Raw genomic sequence first — 16,461 nt, 5'->3', positions numbered from 1 at the left:
AAACTAGTAGGTAGGCATGTTGCTTTGTGTCAAATGAATGAGTTGAGGTTTATGAAAATTCTGAATCAGAGTACAGTTAGGTAAACAATGTCAAATCCCTAATGACATGACATGACAATACATCGCATGAGAAAATAGTTGTAAACATTATTTTAAATTATTGAAACTATGATAAAGTACCTAATCTTTATTAATTTTGATGGTAGATTTATTATTTTTTATGAATGGCAGTTTGCCAGCTATTTACCTGGTCGTGTGATAATCTGATTGGCTGTTCAAAATCAATCCAAGTGACGACTTCAGAGCACGGAGGCGTTGTCAAAGAACCACTGTATGTGAAGTAATGCTGCAGGTCATAGGGTAAGAGGGCGAGAAGACTCAATGGGCGGGCGAGGGGCATATTGCTTTGAGGCTCAGTCACATTTCCCAGAGCAGCTGTCACCAAGTCGTAAGCTGGGTGCCGATGACGATCCAACTGAAATGTAACATACGTAATTTTTAATTCTATTTACATGTTGCATCGATAAATTGAAGTCTATTCCAATGGTCCAAGTCGGAAAAAAAAATCAAACAAACATAATATTTTGACTTATATATTATTTACCTACCTATATACGACATAAATTAAGTTTCGCCACCCTTGTGTGACCCTGATAACTATCTTAGCAATCGGTATTATTCGTTGCTTGTTTTCTTAAAGTGCAGAAGTAACCTGCCATATAAGTAATGCCAATTGGGAGATAATAGCTAAGTTTAATCAAACTGCTTCATATATTGATATATTCTACTTACATGTGAGTGAGTTTAGGTCGATGTTGTTTTTAAAATAGGACCTATTTGGTCCACTCAGTATGCTTCCGTGTACTTTTTACGCACTACTACTAATAATATTATTATTTAAACAATTATTTTACTATGTTTTCTTTGAATTTGTAATTTGTCATGTAAATAAATTTGAATCTCTTCTCAGCTCAGTTACCATGACAGTTGCAACTGTGTGTTATTGCCACATCAAAAAATATATTGTATTAATTGGTACACTCATTTGCTATCATAGTAACAAATTCTCCAATCAAATAGTAATTTACAGATTACATTGCACTTTTATTTCAATCCGAGTGACATAAATTATATCAAGCAGTCAAGCTTACGCTGTATTCTATCATACTAAATGTGTCTCTTAGCAGGCTTTCATATAAGTTGTCGGCCTACATATCTATGCTACACACATTCAGAAGTTATTTAACCAAATGACCATTAAAATTTCTAGGAGCTTGTTTTGAAACTGTTCAAAAACTCACTATTTTTATTCTGTAGTCATATTTTGGTTTCTATTGCTTCATATTGTAATCTCTCAAGTGTAAGTAAAATAATCTGACAGGTGAATAATAAAGAGAGTAAATAAATCGTATGTAATTATATAATTTTATATTTTCCATGAAATGAAGTTTAAAATGCACGCGGATCTCTTCTGTGCAGTTTCAGTTTTAAAAACATCAGTTTAAGTCAATGACCGTTGAACAAAGCAAATGAAAATAGTATTACTGTTATCATTACGCAATTAAAAAATAGTTATTAATTGAATAAATACATGCAAATTATATATTATTATGGTGATAATTTAAAATAATGGGAAACATTTTGCAAAGTGTATTGGTAAAAATATGATAACGGGACTATGGACCAATTTTATTATTGAAGTTATACTTCTTTTGGCGCATTTGGAAAATCAGATCAGAGTGTATTTTTGGCGTGTGACATGTAACACATAATTTATTTTTTCATACAAAAAAAAACCTAGGTACTCGATTAGATTCGAACCACCGATTGTTCGGTTATCAGCCGAACGCACTACCTTTACGCCACAGTATGATACTGCAATTGTGACGATTATACAGTATAATATTATAGTTTATAATTGCTCCATTGCCTAGGCAGCGAATTTATTATTGTCGGCCATTTGCAATTCCTTATGTAAACAAATGATTAAACGTCAGTTAGTAATATAAGTTATTAAGTGTATAGAAATAAACCAACGGCTTTTCAATAAGTGGTCCTTTTTCTTGAGTGTGTAATTTAATAAGATAATTAAGAGCTAGTCAAAGAATCTAGTTTATCACAAGTTTTATTACGCCAAAGAAGTATAACTTCTAACGTGCATACATAAGTACACACACCGTTTTTTTTTATAAAGAGACAGTAGAGACAATCTACATTATTATAGATAGCAAGCATAAAGTTTGCAATAATTAAATGGTATTTCTATAATTTTTCATACATTCGTGGATGGGCTTTCCACCTAGTTAATAATAAATAAGCAATGAAACATAATATTGTATAAGATCAAAGGAAGAATTTAATTTAGCTTCTTCTTTCTGTACCATGTTATTTATCAAACGTTGTCAATGATTTTGGCTATTTTGCTACTTGTGTATTGCTATTTTGAAAGTGCTGAGCTCAGTTTTGTATGATTTTTGACCCAAGACTGCAAGGACACCGCTTTCTAGAAATATTTCTTTGCATGAAGGCTAGAGGATAGATAGATGTGGCCAAAGAATGCAGTATCTATGATAATGATTAAATAATATTATTATAGAACTATTTACATACCTCATAAAGGAATGCCATAACCGCCAATCCGTCGTGATAATCCAGAGCAGACTTCGCATCACCATATTCCTTTTTGTAGAACACCATATGCAGTTCCATTGGGAAACTGGAATATTACAAAACAGTAATCTGATTGACGATTGTATACAGAAGGTTCTTTAAATCTGTTAATAAAAAGTTACTACCTATGTCGCAGTGGGAAGAGTGCCTGTTAGAGGTAAGTGGTGGGTAACTGAAGTAAAGAAACACACTTGGACAGTCATAATATATACAATTACTAGATGCATTCATCTTTTCATTGTGCATTTCCATTTAATAATAATTTATTTATGATTTATTAATAATACCCAAACAGTATAATTTTATACTTACATAATTTATTACTTATTAAAAAATGGACAAAAAGAATTTAGTATGGTATAATATCAACATTAGTCAGTAAGATAATTTTTGTATTAAATAAGATCTATTATTTTTAGTGTTCTTATGCTGTGTTCTGATAATGTCATCTTTTTATTAATAGATAGTCTGGTGAATTCATAGACTGACTGATATATAAATGTTATATTCGTAAATTTTACTTATATACAATGTTAAATACTTCAAAAAGACAAGGACAGCATGTTTGGTATTATGGTTAACTGACTTGTTACAGTGGATAGACAATAATAACATATTCTTGTTTCCCTCGTTAATGTGTTGTTAAAAATAAGATAATATGAGGTGTTACACTTTGTAAGTGACGATATACAAAAGTAGTGATTTAATTCTATGTCAAAGTTGTTTAGTGACATCATTATTAGGTGGTTAAATAATATGCAAAGATGTATTGTTCTGTTCATAAAGTCAGTCTAGTAAATCTCAAAATTGCATTTACATAATAATAGAAAAGTCTACATTGACATTCTGAAAAATAAATGATAGGTACTCTTTGAATACAAGCTTGTATAAATATTTTCAAAATATATTTTGCAGGGAGTCAGTATTGTGGTAACATGTTTTATACTGTTTAGTGTATATTGATTCAGAAAATCAAGTATTGACAGCGCTGCAATGGATGCATTATTTCTTTGTGAACATACAATAATAGAAATGCAGTAAGTAGTAGAAATTGATGAGTTGATTCAACTTATCTTGTCGTTATGATCACAACTGACAAGGTGACAATGGTGGATTTTCAATAACAATGATGATTATTATTAAAAGGCTGTCAGTATTCTATAGGAAATAGCCATGAAACATAAATGCACATTCTGATATTATATCAATTATAAAAAATAATATTTTACAATATGTAAAAATGGACCATGAGAAATGCTATCATCAGATAGGTGAATTTCAAAAACAAATAAGGGGGGTTAAATACCATTTCATGTTGAAAGGCCACATTGTGATAGGTGTTACCTAATAAGGCCACATTCAAGAAACTTCAATAATATGTAGGTACATTGATTTATAAAAATTTAACTAAGTAGGTAAAAGTGGTGAAGGGTGGAGGTAGGCTGTTAAGATCCGCCATAAATAGTGCACACTAAACTTTGTCAATCATACGTATTGGTTTTTATTGAACAAATACTACAATTTACACATAAGTTGGTTAGTTTTTAAAATTCAATTAAACCCAAACCATAATGGAAAATAGTCAAAAAATAATCGTCTATAAATATCTAAAATTATGCCATTAAATCATACTTTTGGATATTTTATAGATATAATAATATTTTTTATCTATTATAGCTTGGTTTAGGCAGGGCTTAATGAATTTAAAAAAAACTAATCAACACCCTATGTAATATTATATACCTACCTATACTTACTTAATTCAACGAAAACAAATAAGTATGACTGAAAAGGTATGCACTATTTTTGTCGGATCGGCTATCATCATCATCACCAGGGGCGCGACAACCCGGTGTGGGTCCTGGCCTCCTCCAACAGCTCCCTCCACCTGTCCCTATCCAGTGTGGCCGCTTTCCAATTTGGTACCCCCAGAATACGGCAGTCACTGGCAGCTCCATCTAACCAGCGAATCTTTGGCCTCCCTCTTCTTCTACGTCCTATTGGATTACTGGACATCACTCTCTTTGCCGGTTCATTGTCATTCATACGATGCACTTGACCTAGCCATCCCAGTCTCCCAATCTTAATTGATTGAACTGCGCTGCAATCTTCGTACAGCCCGTAGAGCTCAGCATTATATCTTCTCCTCCAATTGGTGCCATCCCTGATCGGTCCATATATACGGCGGAGAATTTTTCTTTCAAATTGGATCGGATCGCCTATAGCACACCTAAACTATTATGGTTTGGTTTTGGCAGGGCTTAATTGATTTTTAAAAACTAACCGACACCATCTATAAATTGTAGTCTTAGTTCAATAAAAACAAATACGTATGATTAACAAAGTTTAATGTGCACTATCACTGGTAGGTAGGTGCCTACTATAAATAATATAGGTACCACATAAGCATGATGTTGGAGTTAAAAACTCTTGACACAAAATAAAACCGAGTAATAAATAGCGACAAAATGTTTGCGGTTATGGACATGCATTGACTTCAAACAAAATAATATTTATGAAACATGACGTACAGTTCGAAAGAACATTTATTGCATTTTTATGACCGTTTCTGTTCTAAACCCATAATCATAAAAATGCAATAGATGTTTTGTATACAGACAGAATATGTCTTGATCTGGATTAAGCATTCGAATATATCTGTAATAAAAAATATTTTTATTCAACGAGTACTTAATTCAGAAGATTTAAGAATGTAACACTCTTTATTGGATGTTATTATGTATGTTCACATCAGAAACATAACTAAGTACCTATTAGAAAAAACTAACCTTCGGTCGCATGCAGAGTTGGGTATTTCCCGAGAAAATCTCAATCTCGAGATTCGGGATTTCCCGATACGATGAATATTTGAATTCTCGATATTCGGAATTTCCAGAAAAAAATTCTCGAGATATCGGGAAATTTAAAAAAAAACCTGTAAAAATCCTAAAATCAGTGTAAAAACAGACAAATTCCAAAAAAATATGATTTTCTTTATTTACGTAAGAATACAAACGAAATAAAAGTAGGAAAACAAAAATAATTCAAAACATTATTTATTAAAATGGAATATCAAATCACATAGACTGTCAATCGCTGCGTCTAACAATCACGTACGCTTTTGAGACACAAAATTCCCTGATGCTGCAAAAATTGCGCTCATTTTGAGTCGACGTTGGCATAATTCTGTGTGCGAAAGGAAGAAGGCGATGAGTCGAAAATCGGTACTTTTCAGGAGAGGCAAAACAAAATTTGCGTCTTTGAGAATATTCTTAAAATTGTAATTAAACCGAAAATATTAATTTTTTTGGAAATTTTTTTTTGCACTTGTCTATTAAAATTGATATACTATGGCATAAATTTATCAGAATTTCAATAGTTATGGATTTTACTATATTTTTTTGACATATCCCTTTCTTCCTTTCGTATTTTTTAACAAAGAATATAAATTGACAACTTATCTCTTTTGACATGTAGGTACAAAAGGTGTGATTTTATTATTTTTTTATCATTTAGTGACAATTTAAATTATTTTTCCCCTCCAGACGGAGCATATGGATTATTATAATGTCAATAATGTAATCTGGCATTTATTATTGCAGGTGTATGATGTAATAGTTTAGAACTTTCATAGAATATACGTAGCTGGATTAAAGTTATTATTTAATAAAAAAATAGTTTTATTTTAATACATTTATATTTGAAACAATATGTATAAATTTGATAGATAGTTAAAAATAAAACCAAAGGACATATCATTTTATTTTAATACATTTACATAGTAAATCTTCTTCTTCTTCTTTCAACCTGTCACGACCCAGCATTGGGGAATAAGGCAAGCACAAGATCGCGCCACTTCCCTCGATCCATCGCCAACTCTTGCGCCTCCCGCCATTCCAGACCTGCAGCGCGTAGATCGCTTTTCTAGCACCGCTGCAGGGTGAGGGAGGATCGGCCACGACGACGGAACTCTTGAGGCTGTGCCACAAGGGTACGAAGTGTCGCACTCTTTTGCGGCATTACATATTTGACAGCAGTTAGAAATAATAAATAGGACATATGATTTTATATTATTTTTTACTTTATATTGTAAATTATAGTTACGTATTTGACACAGTTAGACATAATACCTACTACTTGTCAAGGCTTTCATGAAAATTATCCGGATTTATATATGGTACATTTATCTGGGATTGACAAGCAAAACTCATGAGTCTAATATGTAGAATACTGAGATCTTTTTTCTTCTCCTTATTAATTTGCACTGGACCACTGTAACATTTAGGAGGTTCAAGGATAACATGCCTTCCTCGGCGACTAAAAGATATTGACTGGAATTGTTGCAAATCATCCAGGCTATTTTTAAAGAGGATGTTATTAGCCTCGGCACTTTTTAAAAAAAAATTGAAACCACTTCACCTGCTGGATGGACCCTTCAAGAGACAGGCAAAATCTAAAAACTTGTCGTTGTACATTACTTTAACTACAAAATTATTATATTTTTTCGTACAATTTTTAACTAGATTGTACTAGTCTCTCGGTCTCTCGAACTTTCATTAAGTAGAAGTGCTTGTGTTTTGGTCGATGTACTAAGAAATCATTTATCTATTGATAGTGAATACAAATCTCCGCAACTTAAACAATTGAACGAGTAGTCTTGATATTTCTCTAAAATAGCATAGTTGTTTAATACCATTAAATTTACCTTCATTATTATCTTTTGAATCAGAAAATGGCATCATGGCTTCTATTTCTTGGGCTATTTTCCACTGATCTTCTCTCCGAGAAGCATTCATTATAATATCATAATTAGTACCCAATTCTGTACCTGCAATTTACAATCAATGTAAATAAAGATATATAGAGCATTCTTCCTCGAAATACTATTACACAGGTACTTAAAAAATCAATTCCTTTCACCCATTGCATGTCATTTACTACTAATGGAATATAATATTGTAATTTAAAACAATATCAGAAAATAGCATCGTAGCTTCTATTTCTTGGGCTACTTTCAACTGTTCTTCAGTAAGACTACTGGTCCGAGAAGCATTCAGTATATCATAATTAGTAGCCAATTTAGTAACTGCAATAACACAAACATAATCAATAGTAAACAAAGATAAATATAGGTACCTAAAATAACCTTCCTTGTAATACTATCACTTTAAAAATCAATTCATTATGACTGTACTAATGGAAGATGATAATGTAATTTGAAACTATAAAATAATGCTAATGATAATATGTGCAGCACTGTTGAGTAAATTGAAATATTCGTTGAAATTGTTGGTTTAAAGAATTATCATCACTTTAATGATTGCAATAATATCGAGGTTATGTTATGACGTTTACTTACCTGTATTATTTTGAGACATTTCCTTCGCACGCCTCATGATTAATTCGATTCTTTCACGAGACATAGTAATAAGTATATTATTACTATCAAAAATGAACTGTAGATAGAACAATAACCAACTTTAACGTTTGTCAGCCTAAAAGCGGGAACAGCAAATAGCGATGACTCGATGACGTTTAACTCGAACTGGTGTGAACAGAGCCAATGGTCGAAAGCAATACGGCGTTGTCGCGACTCAACGCTGTCTTCCTTTCGGCGTGTGACAAAAACTAAAGTTTCCCTGCGAGATGATTACATTCAACGCATTTATGCTTTCGAAATATTACGAAAAATAAATCATCGCATATTGTTAATATACAAAATTTACTTACATAGCGGCGTATTTTCGACTGGTCCCTTTTCTGCTTTACGCATATATGCATTAAGGTTAGTTTTGCATTCTCAACTCATTTTACCAAATTTCAGACTCATCGCCCTCTTCCTTTCGCACACAGAATTATTGTGTTGAATGCCCCGATCAGTCTTTGAACGTTTTGTGTTTTCTGTCAATTTTTTTCATACAGAAAATCGTTTTTTCAATTAATATTTGATAATAAAGAAATCCCGAATCCCGAGAAAAGATTCTCGAGATTCGGGATGGAAAATCTCTAAAATTTCTCGAGAATTCCCGTCGGGAAATTTCCGAAACCCAACTCTGGTTGCATGACTATTTGTTAATTTGGTGGGATGCAGATAATTACATTGGTAAAGTCGATTGGCTAGAATCCGATGGATGCGGGTTCGTGCCACACTCGACACTATATTTTATAGGTACGTTTCTGACGTCTTTCCGAATTATGTATGAAAATATGCACAACTCTGGACAATACCTTCTACTGTTGATTCTATCCTCACTGCCATAGGTATCGTTGTCTCCCCAATGGAAGTGGAGTTGACTGAATATGTATTCTCCAGCCAGCGGTCCGTCTGATATCTTCGGCGGCTCCCTATTCTCCACTTTTAGCATCACTGCAAAGAAAACAGTTACCAATTAAATTAGCGGCAAGTGGCGATTTTCTTTGATGCAAATGACGCAACCGATTCACCAGAAAATTCAAAAGGGGGCCTTCAAACAATTCACAACAAATTATTCAATTATAATACAATCTATAAAAGACCGTGTATTTTTCACAACTACCTACTTACTTATCTGATATTATTTTTTTAATAATATTGACAAAGATTCCATAGAACAAACGTTTAACTATCGTCCAACAACGTTAAATCAGTGACGTCTCGTGAGAGTAGGCAAATAATAGGTTGCTGAAAATTAAGACAGATATCGCAAATAATATATAAGTAGACCTACTGACATCTTTTATAGTAGATTTTATGAACGCGAAATTGTTAATTTTTATCGCAGGGGCCTCAAAATCAGTCATTGCGTCGGGCGTCTAGTCACTAAACTTGCCACTAGGGTTGTCTACATGTGACATAATGCAAAATAAGGGGTCTGATATATGTGATAATTTGTGACGATGGCGTAGAGATGGGAGGTTGTAGAAAATGTGATGTAATAAAACCAACAGAGTATGAAATTGAGCAAATGATCAGTATTCATTTGTCGTAAAAACAAGAAAATTGTAATACAACCTTCACCCTCTGGGGTAATTTTCTTTTTTTATTTATATATTTTACAATAACGCTATAGTACTAACAATAGCGTACATGATTGACACACGGTGAATTCGGAATCAGGTGAGTTCGTCCACCAACCTTCGATGTTATTAAAACCAATATTATGTTAAGGTAAGTACAATAATATAGTGTGGGTAGGTAAGTGAGACAAACTGATTTGAGTAGTTGTTTATTTTCCGCTTACCCTCTGAAGCGCTCGAAATGAAAAAAAATACGAACGTGAGTGCTCGATTTTTCCGAAAATTTCTATGGAAGTAATTTTATATAAAAATAATTGTATTACATTTTTTCATTAGGTATATATTTACCTGCCAAGGTTAGATGGTGAAATGGAATAATAATATTTACACGTTATACCCATAGCTTACGGGCCGCACAAAATTGTGTTTTTTGAAAATTAACACGTTAATTACAAAATTAATTAAAAGGGCCCGTAAGCATTGTGTTAATGCGTCATAAATAGTATATATTTTTACCATGATTCCGACAAGTTTCGTATAATTATATATTATAAAGAACGAGAATTTTATCACTTTTTAATTCATGAACCGGTAGCGATAATCCCGGGTATTTCACGAACCGGAGCTGCACTCCGGTCCATTTCAAGCTCTGGCTATATTGCACAATACAGCCCATATTGCATAAATTTACTGAGAGACGAAGAATTTGTTATTGAGTTTTCCCCACACCTACAATCTACATCATATGTATGATGCTAATGTATTATTAGAATGCGGCTCTATTTTTTGTCTATAACACAATCTATGTTTTAATTACATACTACATACACGTTGGAATTTCCTAATGAAAATGAAAATAAAACAAAACAAATTTTCGCGCTCGATATTTCGATATATTTATACTGTCAATCCTTGATTGATAGCTGTTACTATATTATAGGCTATGAGACGATGTTATTTTTACTTGAAAACCCGATTTAAGTCTAGTTGTAATAATAAACACGAGTAATTTTATTAAACGCAAATAAATTTTGTTGTAAAAATCATAGGTATCATGTTTTTTAAATGTCAGCATTTGTGTTAGGTGGATTACTATTCATTCATTATTTATGCATGGAAAGATAATAATACCACACATTCAGTGGCGTTTTCAGGGTTACACGAAAAACTGAGGTAGGTACACTGTGCTTCTAGGGGCTTTTCCGATGTCTTTGTTTCCTGTGTTATTTTTCAAGAATATATTATCAAAATATTATGCCGAAAAGAATCGTTTTATATTATTTATACAGCTTTCATTATTGTTCACTATCTTGGAAAAAATTTCTATCCATCAATAATTATCCATCTGTTCTGTTGTCAGTCATTTTATTTTGTAAATAAATTTTAGGCATAGACTATAGATACATCTAGACGCCACCCGTTGCATAGCTAAATTAGGCTTATTTTTAGTTACTTATCTTATCTATGTTTTCAATAAAGTCAGCGGTATTCAATAAAAATGTTATTATGCTAAAAGTGACAAATAGTAACTATTTCAAGACATTCAAACTATGCGGTGGTGTATTGGTCCCGCAGCACTACACGAGACGATAAACTGTGATATGGCGAACTGCATAAAGCCGGGTACTCATTAGCGAGCCGTAACTCTGTAACCTTTTCTGATATTGTTACCAACTCTAGATGCGAAATAATTATTTATTTGGCGTCCATACTTGTTACTGTATCTGTAACAGTCACAGTTACGGTTCGCTAATGAGTACCCGGTTTAATATGTACAATTTTCCGGTCACGGTAGATATGTAAGTGAAGGGCAAATAGCTTTAATACCTCTATGGAAAATAGGATGAAATGTTACCATCGGATAGTAGGCACCTATGTATAATGGACGCCATAATAAATGTATTTATTGAAAACCAGTAAAAATAGATTCATGAAATATGTACACGTTCGCAGTTCGCTGTTTTATTAAAAAGGGGTAATCAAGTGGCATTTTGGCTAGGGACGTCACAGAACAAATATCTCATACCTGTGTGTCCATTGTTGCTGACGACCAGTCCATCAATCAGCTCGTGGAAACCGTCGAATTTGATCGGCGGCAGATTAACTTCTTTCACCATTAGCAGGTTGATGTTTATCGGACTCTGGTGCTTTCCGAAACACGAGTCGAACTTCTCGCCCCAATGCGTTGGACCTGTAAATAACAAAAATTTCAATTATTACAAAAAATATTCGGTGTATAACATAACATAGATAGGTAGTAACAAACCACCCTCCTGTATCCGAATGAATGGAGAGTGGAATCGCGTAAGAAAGTTGAATGTTTTTTATTGAGGGATGACCACTATTTTGTAATGACTGATTTAATAGTAGAAATTACAAAATTATGTGTAGTATTTTATTTGTACAAGGCGTGTGCGGGAGAAGTATTAAATTAAAGACGCGTCTTATTGGCTCGACAGAGAGGTCGGTACGCTAAGTTTACGGCTTCGTACGTCGAAACAATAATGAAATACACATTATTATTATATCTTTATACAACCCGTGCACAGAACATAAGAAAGGAGGCGCCCTTCGTAGTCCAGTGCGTCAGGCAATAGTTTCTTATCCGGGGGCTCCGGGTTCGTTTTCCAACGTTTACGTTACAAAACATTTATGTGATTTTCTCAAAGCCTGGGTGTTGATGTGGTTGTTTCACTTCTACTACTGTAATACTATTTTTCTACATTAGGTACTGTCATTGGACCGAGTCAGTCAAAGTTCACTTGAGAGCGTGGCGACCTCAGTCTCGGGTAACTGCTCCTGGGACATTACCAGGCGTAAACAACTGTACAGATGCTTTACATCAAACGTAGTGCCTCATGATAGGCCCGATTAAGACCGAGTGTGGTGCGGGGCGGGTTTGACTTGTAGGGCGTGTTTGTGTTGTCATTGGACCGCATGGCCTGCTGTAGTGTTAAAATCGAATAATATACTTAATAAATATTCTTTTTTTATGTACCTACCTATACTTATATATACTTATAAATGGAGAATATCTGAGTCATCTGCGCTTTGCCGATGACATAGTAATTTTCTCGCAAGACTCAGAAGATCTCCAAAGCAGAATGCAGGAACTCGCTGAAGTAAGCAACAAAGTAGGTTTGAAAATAAAAGGTAACAAAGACGAAAGTCATGTTCAACTGCTTTGCAGGCTAAAAAGAGATCCTCATCAATGGCACTCAGCTCGAACAGGTGAAAAGCTACATCTATCTGGGACAACAAGTGTCTATAGATGGATGTATATTTGATGAAATTGTTCGCAGAGTAAAGCTAGGCTGGAGTGCTTTTGGCCGCCTGAATAATATCTTCAAAAGTGACCTTCCACTGTGCCTAAAGCGCAAAGTGTTCAACCAGTGTGTGCTTCCCGTGATGACATATGCGTGTGAAACATGGACCCTAAGTAAAAGAGAGATCCAGAAACTTAGAGTAGCACAACGTGGTATGGAGAGGTGCATGCTGGGCATAACGCGAAAGGACAAAAAGAGGAATGAGTGGATAAGGAAGCAGACAAGGGTTTTCGATGTAATAGAGTTTATGAAAAGCCTTAAATGGAGATGGGCTGGACACATAGCTCGAAGAAGAGACAATCGTTGGACAAATCTAGTCATCCAGTGGTATCCAAGAAGTACAAAACGTCCACAAGGTAGACCTAGAGGCCGCTGTATCGATGAAATGATAAAGTTCTGCGGAAGTACGTGGCAACGCAATGCACAGGACCGAGAGAAGTGGAAGCAACTTGAAGAGGCCTTCATCCAGCAGTGGATAGATTCAGAATGATGATGATGATGATGATGATTGGGATGAACTCACCCTCACGCCAGTAAACTAAAAACTAAAACACTGTTCATAAGGGGAATAAATTTTGTGCACTGGGATAAGCGTCGTAAACCAAATGCGTGGGGTATTGGTTTTACGGCCAAGAGTGGTCTAGAAATGTAGGTACATATTATAGTAAAGTTGTCTGCCATAAAAATGGGGTGTCAATATAATATATTGTATGAATGAGCTATTAGTTTATGAATAATTGAACATGTGTTTCGAATAGATAAAATACTATAGATGGATCAACTAAATGACTAAAGGCGGAAAATTGTAATACCTACAATATTGTGAAGAGCTACTTATTAAAAGTGTGTGAAAACTTAGATGGTGTGAACAGACAGACATTCATAATTTGAACTATGAAGTCATGATAAAGCTTCGGCCTTGTTAACTGACCTTATGGGCAGTGGCGTGCGTGGGATCTCTGGCTAGCAGGGTAAAAAATACTATAGGGGTGGCTGGTTAAGTTTGCTGTTTTTTTTTTCTAAAATTACATAATATACTATTTTCATATATTACATATATTATTTTCTGTTGAGTTTCTCATTTTAATATTTACGAATTCGAAAGAATATAATAGAAAAACAATAATTGATATTATATTATAACACTGACAGACAAGCAAAGTGTTTTAAACCGCATCACAAAACTTTTGAACAAAGTCACCAATGAAAATGCAAATAGGTAAAAGCTTGTTTGAAATTATGGTCGAACTTGGTTATGACGAAGAAGATGGGACCGACTGAATTTTCTCGTTATAAGCATTACTCGTTATAATTTTACATTTTTCGCGCCATGTTCTATTTAAGCATGGAACATAAAAAAATCTGAAAACCATCTTAAAAATCCCCGAAACAAGCATGGCATTCATAAACTACAAAATAAGTTGTTTATTGTAATGAATTGCTGAGCCGTCGGCGCTGGTAGGTACGTACTGACTTCACAAAGATTGGATGTTTTACATGCAATTTCAACCATATGCGTGGATACTTTTTCAATGTTGTCGGCGAAAACACCAATTAGGTACTTAGACACTTAACTAGTGTCATAAACGTAAGCCGATCCCGGCGGCAGCGGTCTAGTTAACTGCCCGGTCGGATTTTATTGCTTAGGGTCGAAAATTTTGTTTTTAAACGATCGACTAACAGTTTTGCTCGGTACCCAAGAAGTAGCTCATTATAAAAGTGAATAAATGTATGGAGAAATCATAAACTAAAATATCAACGAATGTTTCCTCACTACATCCGAGATCTCGCTATTTCCGTGATCGTAATAACCAAGTTCGACTGTATTACATTTTCGAACAGCCTACATCGCCTCAGGGCGTAATGCCGTGAATTGTGCTTATTGGAAATTATTGTTGAGAAAATGTCAACTATATGCATAGTATTCCAAGGAAAGGGTTCAAGGTGTTGATGTAAAGGCTATCGGCTTTCAACCAATCCTCGTAATATTAAGTCTGTTAACTTATCCCACACTAAAATAGTGTGTTCTGACTTGAAGCGGAAATAGTAATCTACTATTTTTTATCTAATAATAAATTGGTATTGATTATCGTCTACTCTACTCGCATCTTGAAAACAAAAGGATATTATACAAAAAGTACCGTTTCGGTACGTACCACTTTTTTGCGGAAATAAATAGGTAATCATTCTCGTCTGATATTTTGGAATGTCATTTGCCAAGCTCTTGGCTTCATTACCAATATAAATAAATGAATTAAATCTAAATTATCGTCAGTTTTTTTGTTTTTGTGACATGTTTAATGCTGAGGGAAGTGATGAAAATGAGATAAATAATAGACAAAAAATAATATTATCCAAGACCATACATAATTATTCTATGAAAGAGTTTTTTTTTTTTATATTTGAAGATGATCAGAATTCTATCGTAATTGAATTTGTGTATAGTTTTTTTTTTAATCTTATACTCGTCACATACAATTTTGTACCTACGTACCAACATCCGTGCCGATGATCTCATGATAAGTTCTGGGTTCTTCAAGATAACTCTCCACGCATATCTATCTTCCACAGTCCTTTCCTATCCTTAGCATCTTTCATTGTGATACCTATCTAATCTATTTACGCATTACTTTCACTGTTTCACACAGACGATATAAGTCATTTATTTCAATAATACATACAAATAATATTGAAATAAATATTATATTGTGTAATTGTTGTAATATTGAATGATTCAATTGGTATAGCTCTATTATACTTGTTATCGTAATGTGATTGTCATTAACGATGTCAACATACTGTTTCAACGCTGTAAGCCAAATCTGAAAGACAATCGCATAAAAAATGTTCACGAAAAAGTAGTTTTTAATATTCGGATATTTTTTATTCATTGAACACTGCAGTGTTATGCAACGAACTAATCATGCGGGCTACGTACACTGCTTAAAAAATTGTTTCATTTATTCTAAGGTTCACTATTTTTTCGGCAATAAGACATTACCTGCAAGGCCGTTCGTTTATTGCTATCTGTACAATAATTTTATTGTCACTGACCAACGCGGAAAATAACAAACCAAGAATACACTCCATTACAGCCGACTTTTAAAATGATATCAATAATATTCTGCCCCCTGGGGAAGGGCATACTTTTCAAATAGCTCAAATTAAATACTCTCATAATATATATAAATATTATTGAAATAATTAATCACAAACCACCCATATTAGTCCAGTCGTGTAAAAAGTTTTACCTGAAAATAATCCCATATTATGTAGTGCCACGCAGTGGCGAAGGGTGGAGGTAGGCTGTTAAGATCTAGAAAAAACTAACCAACACCATTTGTAAATTGTAGACTTAGTTCAATAAAAACAATTACGAATGACTGATAATGTTTAATGTGCACTATTTATGCCGGACCTTAACACCCTACTTCCACCCTTCGCCAGTGACAGTGCCAGTAATGACATA

The 16,461-nt window shown here is 33.9% G+C and overlaps 1 protein-coding gene across 1 annotated transcript in view; it reads right to left on the bottom strand.

The window, feature by feature from the left end:
- The window catches only part of LOC147079067 (carbonic anhydrase 7-like), a 111,491-nt gene that overhangs the window by 2,343 nt on the left and 92,687 nt on the right, over window positions 1–16,461 (bottom strand). Inside the window, exons 3-6 of the mRNA XM_085953110.1 lie at window positions 11,693–11,857; window positions 8,899–9,037; window positions 2,611–2,716; window positions 248–475 (exon numbers count right to left, since the gene is read on the bottom strand). Of these exons, the coding sequence (XP_085809236.1) occupies window positions 248–475; window positions 2,611–2,716; window positions 8,899–9,037; window positions 11,693–11,857 (638 nt within the window). The remainder of the gene's footprint in view (window positions 1–247; window positions 476–2,610; window positions 2,717–8,898; window positions 9,038–11,692; window positions 11,858–16,461) is intronic.

Source organism: Rhyacophila brunnea, unplaced genomic scaffold (assembly GCF_057557595.1).
Source record: "Rhyacophila brunnea isolate RB1 unplaced genomic scaffold, BYU_Rbru_1.0 scaffold_10, whole genome shotgun sequence".
Lineage (NCBI taxonomy): Eukaryota > Metazoa > Arthropoda > Insecta > Trichoptera > Rhyacophilidae > Rhyacophila > Rhyacophila brunnea.
This window is presented reverse-complemented; position numbering and strand designations above follow the sequence as displayed.